The 21,251-nt window shown below is 41.7% G+C and overlaps 1 protein-coding gene across 15 annotated transcripts in view; it reads right to left on the bottom strand.

Moving 5' to 3' along the window:
- Positions 1 to 21,251, bottom strand: part of LOC102688770 (nuclear factor 1 B-type) — a 170,256-nt gene that overhangs the window by 112,516 nt on the left and 36,489 nt on the right. For 7 of the 15 annotated variants that reach the window (XM_015345091.2, XM_015345089.2, XM_015345090.2 and 4 more), the window contains exon 2: positions 9,557 to 10,088. In XM_015345091.2, the coding sequence (XP_015200577.1) occupies positions 9,557 to 10,088 (532 nt within the window). Of the gene's footprint in view, positions 1 to 9,556; positions 10,089 to 10,519; positions 10,777 to 14,720; positions 15,415 to 18,421; positions 19,239 to 21,251 lie in introns of those variants that run through there. The other 8 variants (XM_006629734.3, XM_069189362.1, XM_069189359.1 and 5 more) reach the window with 7 other exon arrangements.

A 21,251-nucleotide genomic window follows, 5' to 3' on the forward strand; every position in this document is an offset into this window, starting at 1 on the left:
TCATCCACTACAAGAGGACAGTCCCCACTTGAGTGACGGACAGCAGCCATGAGGCACCAGCAGCCCCACTACACAGCAGGTCAGCTGGAGGGGTGAAAAACTTTCAGCAGCTGAATTAAGGTAGAAAGCCTGGCTGCACAGCACCTGAGAAATGTATCCAGGACTCCAGAGTTCGGTTAGGTCCAAAGCAGCTGCCCTACTCCATTAAACAGCATACGAGATCTTTAATGACCAAGCAGCGCATTTGGAAGTTGCATCCAAGGGTGGACGACCCCTCGTCCAGCAGTGCCCCCAGAGAGGACTGTCACCTGGTTTTCCTTGGTGGGGTCCCAGCCCAGTACTGACCAGGCCAGGCCTCGCTTAACTGCCGACATCAGCCAACAAGGATTTGCAATCGCTTTTTAGGGACGTTTGCAAATGCAGACAACCACTTCTCTCCCTCAGGCAAACCGCAGAATGTTTCTTTTGCCCTATACCAGTTTAATATGCAAACAAGCAGCACTAAATAAAAATACAAAAAGATATTCCCCCAGCAGACAGAAATTATATTTCCATTTAGTTTAACCTCATTACCATTCTGGATCTTACTGAGCTGTTTAAACAAGACAGGATCGTTAAGTTAATAAGGCAGAATAGCACTGGTTCTCACCTGAGCAACAGCAGATGACTATCAAAATAAATCACTTTGCAACACAATTAAGTGCCACTTCTGGGTTAAACATTACAAAATGAAAATGGCAAGACACCCAGATCCGTGCTGCTGCAAAAGTAAATCAGGAAAATCCCGGCGATGTGTTTTAAAATGTGACAAAGGACAAAGCCGTATAAAAGGTTAAGGAGGGTGAGCGAGATTCTCGGGGATGTGGCCATTTTCTGCCACACCAGGTTCCGACGAGCGGCAGGCCCCTGGAGAAGCTGCAGGGCTTCAGAAGCTTGAAGAGTGAACAACTGGTAAGTCAACTTTATTCTGGAGAGCAGTGTCTGTGAATAATTACCAACGCAGACAGTGACAGTCTGCATTTCCGTACAACAGTGTGCGCGAAAGGCGCTGCAGCTCTGAACCTGGATTCAATTTGATTATACAGAGTATTCCGAGTGGTAACATGAACCCGTTCAAGCAATTACATTACTTTTTTTTCTACACTCTAGTAAATGCTTTCAAATGTGTACAAATCCATGTTGTCTGTAGCCTAGCACTAAACACAATACACTGCTTTATCAGACGTCAAGCCACTGTAAATCACTTAGGAACTTACAGCAGGATTAGATTTCAAAACAAATACATATTTAGGGATCTGTAATTTATGCCTCTTCTCCCGGTGCAAGCAAATAGTTTTGGTTTTCGGTTTTGCCTTTGCACATAATGCACCAGCCTTCAGATAATCTCAAAGAAAACAGAAGGCACTGGGTTTCGCTTTATGAACCTAAAACACACACCCCTGAGGAGAGGACGTTGAGCCTATTAAAAATCCAAATCACAATCTGCATACAGCACTACCAAAGACATGCTTGTCATGCTGTACATTAAAAGCCCAAACTTCCAAACTGCTTCGACAAAAGCCCACACCTTTCTGAATTTTCTAAATGTTCGTATTCTCAGGCGTTACCAAAACAAAAAAAAGGCAGAAAGACGTTTCCAACCATCACTCTAAAGACTAAAACGGATCCCTTACGGACTGGTAACAGTAGCGTTCCTGCTCTGCGAGGACTAAACTATTCCTCAACGTATTTTTCCTGGTGTCGGTGCAACTTTTAATTGTGACTTTGGAGAAGTCCCCCTGCATGTGTGTGTGACCACAAAGGGAAGGGTGCTGACAGGGGGAGGAGGAGAAGGAGGCCGCTTTGCTGCACGTAGCTAAGCGACCCAGGGACGCCCTCCTGAAACAGGTCAGGGCTGCCGGGGGGTCCCGACTCCCTCATCCCTCTGGGAGCAGCCCTGTGCTGCACCGCAGCCGTTCTTCACGCAGGCTGGCTTGTAATCTCCAAATGACCCTGGGGTCAGGCAACTTCCCCTCTCTGTGCCTCCGCGGCGGCCAGCTGGAAAACTAGGTACCAACAGCCCCCGACATACCACCTTGCTCTCAGAAAATAAAACAGATAAACAGCCCTCAGGTTAACGACCGTTCCCTTACATTGTGTGGGACGGTGCTCATCGGAAGGGGCAGGGATCAATTGCTGATCTCTTTGATACAGCTCTTTTCCAAGGGTTTTTAACAGTACGCAAGCTCAAACGTGATGAATGGCAGAAAGAGACACTGCCACTCCTGCCCACCTCCTTAATTCCACTTAATTGCTACCCTAATTTGTTCTGACAATTTAAGGTCGCCTTTACTCCTCATCTTACAAGCAAAGGCAGAAATATGACTAAACATTCTTTAACAAAAACATAAATGTAGAAAACCCAAATGAGAGGATACACAGACTTCCTCAAAAAAACAATGAATATTTTAAACCACTCCTGTACGGAGTCTTATGCTGAAGGTCTGAATTTTGGGGGGGAGAAGAAAAACAGGTTGGGCTTCTGTGGAAGTAAACAAGAGCTGCCTGCGCCATGGGCGAATCAATGTGAGAGGTCTGCGATCCTTGAATTAGCACAGCACAAATAAGACAATCAGCATCGCTTAAGGGTTTCAAAAGCAAGGGGCCTCTTGGGGCGCCCCAACTTCCCCGGCTGTTTTTGGATCTTTGAGAAGTAATCAGAGGATGCAAAGTCGATCCAAACCAGCCTGTGCCCCCCACCCCACACTGCCCACCGCGGGGAGGCCTGCTAATTTGTCCACATCACTGTCAGCAAACAAGGGAAAGTAATGACTCCAGCCAGACCATATCAAACAGAAGCCACAATTGCTCCCGAGGGGCGCCTGCACTCCACTGGGGTGGAAAGTCAAGGCAGTGGCCACCCTCTCAGCTATCACCGCGGAAGAAAGGGAGGAACCTGCGCCGACCGCGAACAAAGGAAAGGTCAAGCGGCTGGCGGCCGCTCTCCCGACCTGCGCAGCTGGGGGGGTCGCAGAGCCTCAGGTAGGCGGCCGGGCCCCGGCCTGGACGTGGGCTGCCATCGATTTGTTTTCACAAATCTGTTTTGGTCAATTAAACTTCACACGACACACACCGCATCACTTTGCAGGGGTCCTGACACGAGGGCCAGAAGCTAAGTCTGGTCTCATAAAACAAGGCTCTTAACATGGCAGAACAAATTAGAGGTAATCCATCCGAGCCGAAGAGATGTCAGGACCATATAATGTTATTCACAGCCCGGAGACGTGGACGAGGGGAGAAAGCACCTAATTCGATGCTTGTTGTTTTTCTGAAATTCGGAATATTTTGGTTATAAGGCTGCGACAGATCCACTGTATTACACCACAGCCGTTCAAAGAGCGCAGGACACTAACCAAACAATGGCCCCACAAACCTCCTTAAAAATGTTTATTTAAGGAAAGGAGAAAGACACTACTGTTAAGTGTCAAGAGTCGTAAACAGACGTCAGATCAGTGTAATGATTTCTTGATACTTCTTACTTTAAATTTGCAGATTACTTTAGTGTATTCCATAGTTTAGACGTTTGAATTCAAAACAGAAGGTATTTAAAAATATGTTATGAACAAATAAGCTTAAATAAATGTGCAGAATCAGACTCTTGCTTTCCTTTTATTTTTAATCCTGCTTCACTCATTTGGATTTCGAGAAACTGTACAATGGTTATTTTTTACCATAAACAATCAGTTTCAAGAATCCAAGAAATGTATCATTGACTATGTTCTCAAAAGATTTACATTCCAAAGAGATCCACCAGAAAAAAATTATTCAGTAAATGTGGGATTCAAATAAAAGGCAATCATTTCATTCGGTTTCTGTCAAAACTAAATTACCTTCTCATAGTAAATCAATTTCTTCTCAAATAGGAAAGAAGTTGTATCAGGATGGCTGATGAATTTTCTTTTACACGTTTTTAACATCTTCATGAGCCTTAACCTCGCATGAAAGATCTCCCCAGCTGGAATTCAAAATTTCATAAAATCAGATTAGGACAAAGTGGAGTCCAGTGACCACAGTGTGCTGCTAAAGGCATGTGCTATAGTATTAGGCTATTATACGTAACTATCTCAGACTCTTACACTGCCACCAAACTGTACTTTTATCATACACCAAGTGTTAAAATAACTTCACAAAGCTTTTAAGAGCAAACAGCCACTAAAGCACCCCATCTGTACATGAAAGCACATTTCTTTTGACACAATTAAAACTTGTCACGTTTCTCTACTGAACACAAATCAGTCTCACGAGTTTCAGCTCCATACAAGGAGACACTGGGACTTATTTTCATGCATCTGCATGCTGCAGGCAAACTATGTGGATCCTGCTGTAATGGTTCTGAATGATGAAATGAATCTGGGGTAGAGAGGGCGCTTTCTGCAGGTTCTAACCTGATCTCGGAGGCAGCAAAAAAGAGTGAATGAGAAAAAAGTTACATTTTTCTCCGTGTATAGGCTGCAAATGTGTCATTTCTCTAAAACTGCTTAAACATGCTGGAAATTACCGTGAATGTACTTTATTTAATAAGTGCTACTACAATAATTGTAAGTGTGCAGAAATTTCAACAAATGTATGCTAGTTTAGGAGTATTTACAAAACTTCACTATGAAGGGTCAGGCGTGCTAAACAGAGTAACATCATACAATTCTGTGAAAAGGAGAAAAGACTGCACACCCCACATTCTGTAAAGGGCACAAAACACCATTTGTCCACAACTGTATTTAATCAAGTTAAGAGTTGAGCAGGGAAATCTCCTGTAGGCTTGCCAAAAGACAAATGGGAGTTATTTCATTGTTTTAGGAGTCAAAAGATCAAGACAATACACGAAAATATACATAAGGGAAAAGCACAGTTATGTCTGACTGTCCTTTTCTTGTAATGAGAATCAGGCCACTTTGTTCTCTTACTACATTATTTTTTTTGTTTCTAATTTTTTTCTTACGGTACTGTAAAGAGAGAGGAAAAAACCCCAGAGCTGCTCATGTTCCCGTTCTGGCGCGGACTACGAGGCGGTGCCAGATTTCTCGAGAGCTGCCACAGCCTCTAAATCCAGCACAGCTGCACATGTCCGCCGGCCCCTCCCCTCTCCCCGGCTCCCACCGTGGGTCTTATTCTTCCACCGGTGCCAGGTTCTGCATGGGGACAGAACCCCACTCCCATCCCCTCCACCGGGAGCTCGCTCAAAACCCCTTTCCACAAGGGCGGAGAGCAGCGCGGCTTTGTAGAGGACACGACGCCCAATTTCAGGCGGTATTTCAGGCACTTTCTCATGTGCTGGACTTGGAAAACTATAAACGCACAGGAAGGCTACACCTACAGTATGATCCATCTTCTTAAGACATAAATGGGGAGAATTCAACCACAAGTATCCAGCGATGTCCTGAGACTGAATGAAACCTGCCTGAATTTAGGGGGCGGGGGTGCCCCGGTCTCATTTTCCACCAGTTTCACCTTTAGGGGCGCTCGGTCCTGAAGACTGACCCCAGCCACCGGATCTACTGCCACAGGCTGCAGGTACAGCTATCATTAGACATCAATACATTAAGAAAGTCTGCATGTACTCCCACACGAAGGACGCCCTAGCTGAAACAGCAAATAAATATAATAAGTGTCTGTATACACTCCAAATACCGCGCTTTCTTACCCCTGAAAATGGGAGTTAGCAAAAGCTACGACAGTAATGTTATTAATAGTTATCACTAAATAATCTTCCGTGGTTTTATTATTCCCGGCACACTGGAGTATTTTTATTTACACAAAACGATAAATATATAAAGAAGCAATAAAAATGCGAACATGCTAGTACCTTTCATCATATTTCATATTTCAATTTAGATAAAAAAATGCATTTAAATATAACCCTGCCTCTTGATATTCCTTATTTTTCCATTTCTATAGCAAGGGCAAATAAAACGTAGCTGGATTTCCGCATTTTGGCCAACAGAAGACCGAACTGGCAGGTTAACAAAGGCCTGTGAAAGAGGCAGAAGGTTTTGCTGTGGGCTTGAGGTTTTGTGGCAAAAAGGAAAACAGCGAGCTGATAAAAGACTTCGCCTCATAAGCCACGCATTTGTTACGTCGGTGACCCATCTTCGTTTTTATTTGTTCTCAAGAGGTGGTGTTGCATTTTGTGCGTTTCCGTTTTTTCTAATTGCAGCCACACAAAGCGCAGCGGCTCCCATTCTGCGCCTGGCAGAAACTTTCCTGTGTGCCCACTGCATTGCGGATGCCAACCAACGAATCAAAGGCACGCTGCAAGGAGACAAAGAGGGTTTGATGCCAACCTCCGTACCACTAACAACCATTACTGGCATCAAGCGGTTTCCCTGCTTCTCTCCTGGCACTTCACAAACAAAATGGCGCCGCTCAGCGCGTTTGCACAATGTGGCTGCATTGTCCTGAGATGGGCACTAGGCAGATGAATGCTAAGCCTTTTCTTTTTGTTGGTGTTTACTTGTTTGGTTCCCCGGCCAATAGTGAAGTGCTTATTCATAAAGTATTAACATAAAACTGAAGAATACCAATCCGCGGTGGCCGTCAACGCACAGACTAGGGCTCTCGTGCCATTTTAAAGATACCTGTCCAAGGAGGAACGCTAAAAAAGCAGTTCGAATTCCAAAGCTCGGGACGCATAGGCAGCGCATAATTAAAAAAAGATTAAAAGAACTGAGCCATTTGTTTGACAAACAGCTGCACAAATAGTAACACAAACTACATTTTAAACATTCGGGGAGGAGAGGTGTGTGTGTGACCGAACGATAGTAGTTACGAGAAACTCAGATTCTTATAAATTCAGTATCTACAGTATGGAATTTCTCACCTTCACATACTGCCTGCTGTGGTTCACAGAGGACAAGCCCAAGTACCGAGAAGACCAAACGCAGAACTTTCCTCATCCACCCTGGAACACCGGAACTTCGGACATTATTTTATTTTTGTTTAAAAAAGCAGCTAGGTTTAACAGAAACATCAAGCAGTAAAGCAGAAATATGGGACAATAATTATATAGTATATGAATGCTACAGTTTCTATGTCTGCCTAGACCTCTGCAGAAGGAGGTGTTCAAGGGTTCAAAAAAAACAATCAGTGAAGCATTAGAAAAGACAGGGGCCATCGCATCAGTGTCAGATATACTGTATGCACAGGCAGAATTTTTAACAAAGCCACTATAACTTTAACTACAATTTCTCTGAAATAATAGAAGATAAACACGCTCTACACTAAAAGAGCCTCTGCAGACAGACAAGAGGACAAGGAGATTCTGCTCTATGTATAAAGATATAGATTTATACCAAACAGATTTAAGACTGCAATGCGGATTCCAACCAACGAATCAGCAGAATCCTACAACGAGACAAAGAGGGTCTGATGCCAACCTTGGTGCCAGTGGCAACCATTATTGTCACTTCACAATCCCTTCTGCTTTCCCCTGGCACTTCACAAACACAAAATGGACGTTCACAGTTTAGTGGTCACAGGCTTTTTTTTTTGCAGTTATTTGCTACCCAGTCTGTCTTCCACAAGTAATTTGGGATAAGTTCTTTTAAAGCATAAGCATTCCAATTACAGAACATCTATTTGAGAAGAGGGGGGATTTCAACTTCACAGCTTTGTCAATTTAGATTGTACTTGCAACTTGAATAAATAAGATGGCTATGTTCAAATTCGTTGTTCACAAATTAGCTTTCAGAAAATATGAACACCAAAGCTATTTAAAATCTACATTAAATAATGAGTTGTTCTTTCTCCAGAGGCATTTAAAAACAAAAAGCAGAATTACACATTTTGTTTTTCCTTGTGTGTGCACACAATTATGCAATCTCTCCGATCAGAAAACTGATTTCAAGAAATTCAGTCATAACCATTTCTATTTTACTCAAATATATTTTCAAACCTAAGTAATTTCAATTTAATCATTATTTTTCTTGCTATGTTAACACCCCAACTATGGTTTTAGAATTCTCGTGATATTATTCATGAAATGCTTATTATTTATGAAAAAGACATGAATACTGCCTTTTCAATGGCGTTTTTGGTTTTCAACAATAAAGATTATTTTGCTTATGCAAACTATTTTGAAGGCAACATTTATTTTAATGATTGTACAAAAACAGTAAAAATATATTTAGATTTGCTTTTTCCATTGCTCAGCTGTTATCAAAGGACACATCGTCGCGTTTTTTAAACAGGATGGGCTTCTTCCCCTTGGACCCCTCTTTTGATAAAGTATTAATTATGAAAGAAAAACATCAACTGATTAATTTAAAAAATCAGAGATTCTCATTTTGAGAAACTACCAGGGCAATGAAGAAGTTGATTTACTTTTAGATTTGTATAGCATGACATCACATACAGTATGCGATCTTAAGAAAACGTGAGCCTCTTTTTTATCTGAGAAAGTCATTTAAATTGTTCTTCAATCTGACGTGATGCACATGTAGCCTTCCTATGGTATTCAATTTTACTATTTAAATCTGACTGAACAAAACAAAAAACTGCAATTTCAATTACAATTCATCCAATCAAGATATCATACATTTTCCACCACTTCCTCTGAAAGGTAAAGAAAAACAGGTATGAAATCGTAACGGCGGCTAATTTATTTTTTTCCCCAGTGCTTTACATTAGCAGAACTGCTACACATTAGGAGGTAAAGGATTGAGATTTCAGGAAGCTCTCATGCACACGTTACCAGAGATCTGGAGGACACCATTTCTGACAAACACCCTGGATTCAGGTCAAAGTTCAAGAGTAATCTTATACACAAGTGTACAACAATGTAAGTTTGAGATTCAAGGAAGCAAATTCTTTTTCAATCCCAAAACAGCACTCCCTTACTATACTCTATGAAAGAAACATCCTGCTGAAATGGATTAGTAAATTCATTATATTTAAGAGGTTTTTGTACGTACACAGTGCAGCCAGAAGCATGCATTTGTGCTTCTGAAATCCTAAAATCACAAGCAGTATGATGTGGTCCTTTTTGTTCATCTCAAACCATTTTTAAAATAAACACTCTTCACATTTTTGTGACTGCTCCTTGTTAAATCCAAATTGCTTTAAAAATCAGAACCTAAATCACAAATGTTCAGTACCACTACACATCCACCAGAACTGTTTTGGCAATTCAGTGATTACTGTTCCTACCTGTACTGAATTTTTATAATTCCCTAGGTTTCAAGAGGAAATTTATATTTCAGTAAGGATATAAGAAGATAAGATAGGGGGAACAGTGTGTGTCAGCTCATGTATGCTTCAGTGATTGAAGCTGTAAATAAAAAAGCTTACTTTTGTGGTTTCAGGTTCTAGGTTTGACTTTAATCTTCTGTGTTTTAATTGTTCATGAAGTAAAAACTGAGAAAGACTTGGCTAACTTCCCACTCTTGTTTTATTTGACATTCTGTGGTACTGGAGATACCAGCGTTGCACAGCATTATTTCACTCCCTGGGTTTGAAAACAGGATTCTTACTAGCAAAGCACAGACGTGCCAGGTCAGTCTCCCAGCCTGCTTCGCACACCTACCTTGGTCCTGGACATAGTAAGCCAGAAACAAGTCCAGCTCCTTGACCGATACTGTTATGTGGTGTGGCTGGACACAAAGTGCTGGATTTGTGCAATGTGGGGATTTGACGAGCCTCTCTCCATCCGTACTTTCCAAAGGGATGCCCTTGAAGAGGATGACCATGACCAGGTCGAGGCGCCAGACTTTGTCGGCCTGCCTGAGGCAGTCGATCCTGCGGATCTTTCCCTTCTGGTCAGGGTTGGAGAGCACGCAGCAGGGATGTTTCTTCCCCGTAACACTGAGCACAAAATCCTCCCGGTACTCTTGGCGGATGTCTTTGCGAAGCTTGGCCAGCAGCCTGGACGCCCACTTCTGCTTGATCTCGGGCTTTTCGCCGAGCAGTTCGTCCTTGACCGCGCGCTCCTCATCCTTCGACATCCGCTTCTCGTGCTTCTTGAAGTACTTGCGCTTTCGGGCTTGGAGGTTGAACCACGTGTAGGCGATCGCACGGACATGTGGAAGAAGTGCCTCGATGAAAGGGTGAAACTCATCCTGCAGTCAGAGAGGAAAGAGCACAAGAAGGGGGGTGGGAAAGTTAACAACAGGAACAACCGTGAAGCAGAAGTGACCTTCTGGCAAGCAGTTACTGTCCAATTAACCCATCACCGGCTCCGCCAAAAAGGAAACAATACCGATCATGTACAACACTGAGGGATGGCGAAACGTCCTAGAAAACGGCAAAGACAGAGGCGTGCGATACGCGTTTGAACGCAATTACAAATTTCACTGGTTAAGGGTCGTGGTTTAACTAGAGAAGGCATTTTTATCCATGATATACCAACGCCTGAATCAAACGCCCGTTCATTACATCTCTCTCTCTCTGCCACCCGTCATCCCCTTTGCGTTCACATTCCACTGCCACGAGCATCAAAAGACCATTTGGCCACACAACTGAGCTGCTACCGCTAGCTCCATTTTACTACCATCGCAGAGCAGGCTGCAGCAGCTGAACCTGGGCAACCTCGGTGGAAGGGCTGAGAGAGCCTGCAAGCGGATGCCACAGTTCGCTCCCTTCTGCCCGTGCCACAGCAGCACAGAGCCTACAGATTCAGCCACACCACGCTGTTCCCGCTCCGGGAGCACGTTCTCGGCAAGAGACTGCTGGTGGCACACGGAGCATGCGCGCTCGTCCGCCGGCCATTCTTCTTATCAACCCCGTCCTACATTCCTGCACAGTAGCAGCACCGCTCTGGTAACCAGAGCACGCGGGCTCCGACAAGGGACCGTGGCCAAAAACCCGCGCAGAACACGTTGCACAAAATGTAAAAGGTCCCCTCCTTACACACACCTCCTCCTGACGGGGAATATTTACCTTTGCCTTTAAAGGCACTTCCCGTGACGGAGGAGTGAGATGAAGAGAGAAGCAAAAACTTTACGCTCCGCGGCCAAAGCCGCTCTGCCCGCGGTTTTTTAAGTTGGGATTTGAGGTCCCATAGAGTCAGTTAATTTGCAAGCTGATCACAAGTGCATGGCAATTATTCTAACCCCCTTGAAAATCAATCCAAAACAGACAATGAAAATGGCAACTTGGCACAGAATTTGCATTCTTTGTTGCTCTGCGTGCTGTGACAAAGGTGACATTAAAAGTACGCTGCTGAACAGCGACTCGTAGCATCGACACCTTTTCTTTTTTTACAGAGCACATATACATTCTGTTTCAGTGCCCAAAGTCGGACCTGTTACATTGCACTGGACCATTAGTGTTTGCTAGTTTAACAGCCAGAACATTTTTATGATAAGCTCCTTTTCTCCTTTCTGTATAAAACAACTCTCTGCATGTGAGATGTTACTGTAAAACTTCATAATCACAAAAAACATTACTGAATGCCAAATTATTTCTTAGCACTGAAATCTAAAGCAATACATTTTTAGACTTCACAGAGCTTATTCTGTAACACAAGGACCAATGCAAAGATCAGATTGCAGATTTTAGCAAATCAAATCTTTTTTTTATGTGCAACAAAACTCAATTGCACAAATATACAAAACGTTTTGTTAAATATTTATGACACATTAATGTCAGTGTTCTGTGTTTTTGCACATAAATAACAGCAATAACAGAAATAATAGCACTGTGCCCTCCTTATTTTTTTTTTTTTGATCCAGGCATTTCATTCCTAAACAGATACTTAAATAAGCACTACAGACCTATTGTCTGCCTATTAGTATACGGCATGCGTTTGAAATTGGGCACCAGATTAAATAACCAGCATTTCTGTGGTGCGCCTGACTTTTAACAGAAACGTTAGTAATTGTGTTGATCTAAATAGGCCACTGTAAGGGTTAAACCACAGATTGTGCTTTCTGTGGGAAGGCAGCAGTGCTTTGGGTAACCACAGCAAGTAATACACTCCCTATCTGTATTTCTGACAGCAGAGAAGTCAGCACTGCATGGAACAACTGTGAAAGCTTTACTTTGGAAATATATATATAAGGAAGTAATTAGTAATTACCCATATATACACACACAGACTCACTGCGTCAACTGAAAGTAAACTGAGTCTAATAAACCACCTTGATTTGACATTAAACATTTTTTCCAAACTGACACTGACAATAAAAATATTGTTGCAATACAAAAAAACTTGCAACAAACTTTGAAAATGTATTTAACGCCTGTGCCTCGATTTCCTAATTGCTTACTTCCAAAACCAAGTCAGTTGTAAAGAAAAGGCAGAGGTTAATTCTGTACAAGCACAGTACAAACACACCGAGAACTTCCTTAGGTAAATGCACATTTTAAGCTAGATTTGCACTTTCATTGCCAGTAACATTAATGACTACCAAATGTATTTTCATAAATTTACAGGATTGAAAGCCAATGGGCAAAAAAATCATCTACCATTTTAAAAATACCAAAATCTCAACATTAAAATTTACAACACAATAACAGTTTCTTAATCTTCAGGTGTGCTGGTAAAAAATGCCAACGGGTTCTAAATACCATACTACTAAATCTAGCTGATGGGATACCTAAAAAACTCATACAAACAGCATGTGGAGTAGAGAAAAGAAAAGGTTAAGTCTCATGTGGTCCTAGATTCCCATCTATGACTGAAAAATAGTATGAAAAAAACCAGAACTAATTACAAATAATGTTCTACACAGTGGATATTGATTTTAAAAGGCTTCTGAAGAACTTAGCTATATTAATGCTGAAAATCTTCTATCAATAACTTATTTTAACAGGCTTGTTTTCAAAGCCTCCCTGATCATTTTCATTTATCAGTGTGGAACCACTCCTTGCTAGTGATCTATGATACTGTCCACTTTTAACAGCAGATTTCATAAACACTCTTGTATATTTCATAATCATATTTCTAGCCTACAAAAACAAGCCAGATTAATTTAACAACGGAAACGTTAAATTGTAGAGCAATCGTTCTGATGATGCCAGCAGTTCAATTCTGATCAAAAACCCACTACTTTTACCACACCAATGTGATTTATTACATTCTAAATACCTGCTTAATAAATTCAATTGTCACGCTTGCAGATAAACCGTTTATTACCTAGTTTACTAAATTGTGCCACAGCCTTATAATGTCCCCTTACATAAAATAAACCATATCTCAGTCAATCACCTTCTGATGCCAAACAAAATATAAACAGTAAAATTGTGTCAGCCAAAAAGCTAGGGGACTCTGTCCAACCACTGAATCAACCTTATCATCGTTTGCATCTTCATTCACAATTTACGAGTGCCTCCCCTTCAGTATTTAAAATTCCAGTGGTTTTGTTGTGTAAAAGCCCGTTTTAAAAGGTTCATTTTAAAAGAGCTTCAGGTGCTCAGCAACGTTGGTAAACGACCATTTATTTTCTCTCTCCCTCAATAAACGCAGTGGATATTCTCATCCAATTCGTTCCAGATAAATTATCCTTGCGTTGTAATAAATCCTGACAAATAAAATGCGCACTAGTTCACTGAATACAGCTTTATCATGACCGACTTTACACGCTGTACCAACCATTAATCTGACTAGTTTGCTGAAATGAAACTATGTTTTGGTTCTTGAATTCTAGAAGAAAAAAACTCTTTGTTAAAAGTATCGCTTTTAATATATAAATAAAATTACCACAGAATGCATTAAGCACCAAAAAGCATGATATTGTAACGCAACGGGGGCTCGGGCGGGCGCCCTTGCCGCATTAGGTCGGCCCCTGCACCGTCCGGGGCTCGAACCCGGGACTTCCGCGTCTCTCTGCAGCGACCTAGCCCCGTGAGCCAAAGAGAGATCTCTCCACAGCCCAGTAGCTGTGGTCCTGCTATCACAGGGAAGGGCGGTGACGTCACCCGCTCTGGTACGCCGGCTCTTACACACACTGCTTGTCGGCCGTAAGCGTTACACTCTCCCCCGCTTAAATCGCCGTCCCCGGCGAAGGGCTATCCCGCCCCGCTTCTGACACCAATGTAACGCAACGGGGGCTCGGGCGGGCGCCCTTGCCGCATTAGGTCGGCCCCTGCACCGTCCGGGGCTCGAACCCGGGACTTCCGCGTCTCTCTGCAGCGACCTAGCCCCGTGAGCCAAAGAGAGATCTCTCCACAGCCCAGTAGCTGTGGTCCTGCTATCACAGGGAAGGGCGGTGACGTCACCCGCTCTGGTACGCCGGCTCTTACACACACTGCTTGTCGGCCGTAAGCGTTACAATATGCTTGGATAAAACCTGCATGTGCTGATGCAATTGTACTTGCACACAACCAAGCACACAAGTGTAACACATAAAGGTCAGCAGGTTTTCCCCCTTTTCTGGATACTATGAGAAAAAGGACATGCAGAAGAGCCTAATTGCCACCTAATTCTGCATATTCAGGTCAAACCCAAAATAGTGAATATTTTTTCTAGACCTTCAGCTCGAATGGAAAAAAAAAAACAGAAATTCCTTACAGAGCGCTATTTATCATATATTCAGCATTGTATTAAGATTTGCTTTCTTTCGGTACTTACCAGAGTGCCGTGCCCGTTTCAATAATCTATTTTTAAAGCAAAGTTACTTTCAAAATATTTTTTTAAACTTCGCTGAGCAGGTCAGACACTGCACGAGGAGCACTGTTTACCGCGGTTTAAGCACAGAGCAACAACAAATGTTATCAGATAATTCGGTAACAATTACAAAGAAATATACCTGCGTTAGACAAATTGGAGAATACATCATGTCCTTGCTTAACGAAAGCTACTTCACTTGGGCTACAAAACTCCCTCTGAATATCAGGTGGATTGATTTTATCGATTCATTCTACCGTGCTGGACTGTGTTCACAGTCTTGTTTAAGAACACTTTTTTAAAATTTAAAAACTTATCTCACGGTGACAAACAGCTTTGCAGAACCAGGACTTCTCATTTAGCCATTGAGCTGCGTGCTGAAACGATACTTTTTTATTCTTATTCTGGACGAACTTCATAACCTCCGGTTAACATCCAAGACGATTCGGCTGATCCCGAATTGGACAAAAAAAAATAAAAATAATCGCCACCGCAATTTGAAATAAAAAATAATTTTCAAAATCTCTCACAAATGTAATATGAAAAGTTGAAGGCGCCAAATTTCTGATCCCGTGTTTACTTTTCAAACTTGATATAATATCGACCGGCTACACCCTCTAGTCTGCTCGATCCCAACAAATCAGTCTCAAGATTTTTTTTTTTCATTTAATTACAGTCATACTCCTCCTCTTCCAGCAAGCGCATTCCATTTTCACCAGCCCACTTTCCCTGCTATTGCAGAAACCACAGCATAAAAAACGATTTTTCCCCCCTTTCTCTGAGAGAGGTATGATTTTTTATGAGCGGAAGGTTTTAGACCAGCCCCCCAGCTCGCACAGAAATGAAATGGAAAATTCCCTCCTGCTCCTCGGAGCTCTGAGGCCTTTCCCTCTGCCTGCTTGCGAACTTGAACTTCCAGCACTTTCAATACTGTACCAACGGGCATTCGCGGGGCTGAAGCTATTGCCGGACGGCATGAGCGCATTGTTTTTATTTCATATTTCGGTTCTGGTTTTGAATTTCCTTGGGCTTAAACGCAAATCGCAGCTACAAGTTAGGCGGCCGCGTTTGTGCTGACATGTTTGCAGTGCAGCGAATACCTTTGCCCTCACGAAAGTCAGGCGAACAACGCATTCCGACGATAGCTCAATTTAATAACGTTCCTCATACTCATTGTGTAACACACTTTTCACATTTACACTCATTCTGATTGAGCTATAAAATGCCAGCGCTGTGACTGTCCTGCGCGGCCCTCAACATTAAAGTACACGAAAATTAGCTCTGCCTAAACTTGAACCCGTTTCACAAAATCCCAAGAGAATGTTCCTGGTTTTGTTCAAACAGCTCGAAAATGGTTCTAAGCTTCAACGAGTTGCAGATCAGTGCTTTAATAATCACTTAATATTTATTAAATGTTTTATAACATCGCGTGCGTTTAAAAATATAATCTTTACTCCCAATGAATAGCCTACATACAAAAACGACTACATGTTTGGGCGTAAAATACTGCCTGAACAGTGGTGCGAATAGGCTTCACAACTTGCATTGCACTTAAGACCGCATTTAAAACTATTTTAGCAACAACCTTACAGTAAAGTATAGCTACAGCCAACAATAATTACAGTATACAAGTGCGCTGACCACATGCCAACCCTCGCATACCTCATTGCCAATATTTAATTGCAGGTAGTTCTTTACTCTTGCAATCATGCATAAAGATGTTTGCTGAAAACGAAATCCTTCAATTTCCAAACCATTTCAGGAACTCGTGCAGCCAAAGATTAACTGAAAACCCTCTGTGAAAATAAATAAACATTGATGCAATCTTTTATTTTTTAGAACCAAACCACGTCACGCGAACAGTCAAATTTTTAGCAACATACTGCGGTCACTCGAAACGGGTTCAACGCACCGGAATAATTTATGAAATCGGACCTTACAGGCAAAAAGCAAAGGAGAACACGGAATAATAGAGCAGAAGCTACCGTGAAGATTTATCACACAAAACACTGAACTCCGGAGCTGGAGTGGTTTAAATCAGCACACACCATTCCAAAATCTGAATATTGTTAAGAAACGCTAGGTAATATACTGGTGAATCCTAGTAAATCACACCAACACAGCACTTACGGTTTTATTGAAATGATCAAATTTGGATAAGTCACTATCCCACGCTTATCGAGTCATACATTTAACTGTACTCTGTGCCTGAGACTCAACAATACTGTATGATTAAGCAAAACAAGTGCTATCTTAAAATCTGTTTAAATCTGTACGTACTTTCCATGCCGGGAAAATGTCTAGCTACGTAAACGTCATGCTTTCACCGGCGCAAAAATGAACGATTCATATTTTATATATGTGCTTTGATTTTATTGCCTTTATAAAGGCGCTATATACTGTAGATGTTTATTACAGAATGAATTGCTTAGATTATACTTAGTTACATACAGTCTTAACCCCAGAAAATAAATATTAAATGTGTAACACCGCCAGAAGTAAAATAACGCGAAAAACAGGCTTCAAATGGAAAGATATTTAAATAAGTTCTGTTGTAATTTTTTAAAAAAAGCAATAATCACCTTTTGAAATAAGGCAATTACAAGTTTCACAGCAAAGTTAAATGACAGCACCTAACATAATTTAAAATGTAGTTTAAATCCTGACATTTCCACACAGGAGATATATTTGGTACTTTTTTCAGGACGAGTGTGACAATAGGTTTTTAACATAAATGAGTCAAATTAATATTTTATTTGCGGGAGAAAGCAACTCTTAACATTACAGCTGCCTGGCAAAGTGACTGCCGTTTTGTGTCTTGCCAGTTCCCAAGTCATGTACATTTAGTACAAAAGGATTTATGCCCCGAAGTAATATGTTGTTATTTTTGGCGCCTTTTTAAAACAGCTTCGCAGTACTGTAAAACTTCGAGAGATCATTCCCGTCTCGTCTCAAGTTCAACTGCGGTCCTGAAAGGAGGAGGAGAAGACGGCCCTGTTCGCGGGACTAATAATAATTCACATCACGCCACATCGGCATCTTGTGTCAAAGTCGAATCTGCCTTCCCCACCCCCTCGCCCTGCGAGCTGCCAAGTGTTCACACACTGCGCTCAACCACAACTTTATGGAAGACATCTCGCCTGCATTTTAATAGAGCGAGGCTGGGAGAGGAAGGGGGGGGGGGTGGGACCGGCGACAAAACCGTGCTGTTTTTTAGGAAAAAAAATCCGAAACAGACCGAGTATTTCTGGACGGGAAAGACAAACGCGCCGCAAAACCGCATGCACCTCAGACCGTAAAAAATACATTTGGGAGGAAAAAAAAAAATCACATCGGTCACTACCACCACGGGATTTAACAATGACAACGTTCATTTGCGTTCCAGTGGTATTTCTTTGTCGATATTTCCAAGTATACCGCTACTTTTTAGGGCAATGTAACGTTTTCTGACAATCTGAATAACAAGCAACGATCAAACTTGCCAGGGTATCCATGGCATCGCTACAGAATCCAGCTGAAGTTCACTGCCAGAAAAAAAAAAAGTTAACGCAGGAAATGTGCCAAGTTCAGCACTTTTTGGACTCTAGCAGCGCCGCCGACTCCTGACATATTATTACTGTGACCTACATACAAAAGCTGCCAATAACAAAACATAAACAATCGAAAATCTACTGCAGTTTTCGCATGTGCAGAACCTGTGCAGCTCTCACTCCTGTTTCAAATACGCACGGAGGTGATTTTTTTTTTCAGGAGAAAAGCAACGCAAATTGCAATACAGTAACAGCTGCAAATCATTAGTAGTACTAGATTAGTAAATTAGCAGTATATTCCATGAGCACGTACCATTGCACTGTATTGCATGAATTAAACGGGGATCCTGGATTCTGGGTGAAACAGAAGCCGGCACCTTCACATTTCTCAAGTTCAAATAATGTGTTTTCTCTGTTTTTCTTTTTTTTCCCACCTAGAAATGCTTTTAAAACAACACCGGAAGAGAATTCTTGGCAGAAAGGCGGCAAAGTCAAAGTCAAGGCAGTGAGCACTTCGTTGTTTTTTTTTTCCCCCTAATCTTCCTTCCTCTTTCTGTTAGAGTTTGGAGAGGTTTTTTGGTTGTTGAGTTGAACGCGATCCAGAAGAGGCTGAGTTTCTGGAACTGGGCAGGTCTGCGCCTTTTCTTTCTCTGGCTGTCGTCGCTGGTGCTAGCAGGAGACACGGGGAGCTGCGCACTTGGACGGGGCTCCTCCTCTCTCATTGGTCGGAGCCGAGGCGGCCCTCAGCCCCTCTGTGCCTTCAGCCTCTCACTTCCGCTTGGCGGGCGCAGTGGGTGTATTTGCATATTCGCCGAGTCCCGAGCCTATGGAAAGCAGCGCTGGCCGAGACTGAAACGTGCTGCGCCGGACAGGTCAAAGCAGAGCACCCCTTGAGCATTTCCTTGCGCTGTTAGCCAAAAGACATGAGCTGGGATTTACGCGGGGGCAGTAGTCTTCATTTCAAATTAGCAGATAGCAGTTTGAAAACACGAAGCCCCCATTTAATACGCGACCAAAATAGAGCCCTTAAAAGTTTTCTTTTCTGTATCTGACCGCTCATGTGTAAAATCAATCTGATCCGCGCTGGCAATTTAATGCTAATAGCGACATTTCTTTTAACTGCATCTGCGTCTCAAATATATATATATGTGTGTATGTGTTTACGTCGGAAGAGCGACTGTATGAACGCGTCGATGTTTTTAAAGAAAAGATCAAATGGAGAAAGAATGTTAATTTGCATATGACAGTTCAGTCTGCCTTGACATTTGTGTAGAATGATCTGTGCCAAGTGTCACTTAACATGTATCGTTTTTAACTATAAAGGTTTTATAGTTATCTACTGGGTATTGCTTTATTAGGAAAATGGCTAAGGGCGCCTTCTGTTAAGGAACTTTTATTTCTCGCGATAAAGGTTAACAATATATTCTGTTGTCCATGGGTATTATCATGCACTGACTGAGTGACCTGAGCGCTCGTTGCGTTCAGACCTGGCGAGAGGGCTATGCCCACTATACAGTATGCGCACAGCTGGCATAGAAAAGCTAGCACTAGCTGACAGCAAACGGCCGCCACTAAAGACACAGTTGCGAAGGTCACTTCTCAAACAACAGTTAATATCAGCTCCTTCCTCAAGATTCTGCAAGCAGGTTTTATTTAAATACCTGAACTGTGCGCAAGATGAACACGATGTCCCGTTTAAATGGAAGCATAGTGGAAATAATGTTGAAACTGATGAGGAAGTGTCTGAAGAGGCGATTCAAATGTTAATATGATGCTATTTGCGTTGTATTTTTAAAGTAAATTGTCCTTTAAAGTTAAATTGCGTGCTCGCATGTATCTCTTTCGAAATAAAAAGAGGTATTCTTTTTAAAAAGCCTAAATAACTGAGTCAACCCTTCTGTTGTTTTACTGATATTTTCTTTCTTAAAAAAAAACAGATTACAATTTTTCCCACGCAGTCGAACGATTAGTGCGACTAGAAAATGCTGATATTTTTTGCAGTAGCTGCAGTTTGGCACCATCTGTATCCAACCACTAATATTGTTAGCAATATTATTATACGACTGCTAGTAATAATAATTAGTATGTGTTTGTAACTTAGTGAAGAGCTCTGCATTTGTAATAACTTCTTATACAAAATATTTGTAATTATTAAGAATATTAGGTCCTCTATCAAATCACTCTACTCCTCCTATATCATTGATAATACTTGTTATATTTTATGATTCAATAAAATGTATCGTAACATTTTTTCAAGAAATAAGTGGTTAGATTAATAACCTTTTGGAATTTTGTAGTTTCCTGTGGATATCTTTTTAATGATTTGTGTAATTTTGTAAAGGTCAATATTTTTAACTCATTTGTTAATCATTTAAACTCTTCTATCATAAGAATTTACCAAAATACGTTGTACAAATACTATACCTTAAATCAATTATTATTCAATCATTATTCACTGCGACGTATAGCATTCGATTTCGTGCTTCCGGAAATAGCCGTATTTTTTCAGTAGCATTCACAACATTTGTCTATCAATACTGTCAATTATGTGTTTACGGGGAAATGAAAAGTTACATTTGAACACGATGTAAAAAAACATATGATACTGTCCGTGGGATTAAGCGTTTTTTACATTGAAACGCAATTAGACCTAGTCAGAAGTATAGTTGATGTGCAGTTTGATATCAAAAATATAATTTGCTGCTCAGCGATGAGGTAAATCAGAATGGTTTTGTACAAAGCAGGTAATTGTTCCTGAATTTCCACGAACTTGCAGATGCATTTTGGTTTTGCCATTAAGAGTGGGCTAAGCGAAACATAGATACACGAAGGTTGTTGCAAGTTAAAGTGCTTTCGGTTATAAGACAAGTACATCACTCGAGGAACAACTGAGTTTTATTACAATAGCTCACACTTGGTTTTGAAGAAACCCAGATATAATTATAGGAAATATTTTTCCTTCACTGTTCGTTCCATGTTGTGCAATATCCATGAAAGCGACAGCCGGTTCGGGTTGGAATAAAACAGACTAATGCCAGCGAGACGCACAGGGGAGGCGCAGAACGGAAAGAAAGGGAGAGAGGAGTGAAAAGGAACTGTGATCTTGAAGAGGAAAAGTTCGGAGCGCTCTTTACTCGACGGTT

Source organism: Lepisosteus oculatus, chromosome 1 (genome assembly GCF_040954835.1).
Source record: "Lepisosteus oculatus isolate fLepOcu1 chromosome 1, fLepOcu1.hap2, whole genome shotgun sequence".
NCBI lineage: Eukaryota > Metazoa > Chordata > Actinopteri > Semionotiformes > Lepisosteidae > Lepisosteus > Lepisosteus oculatus.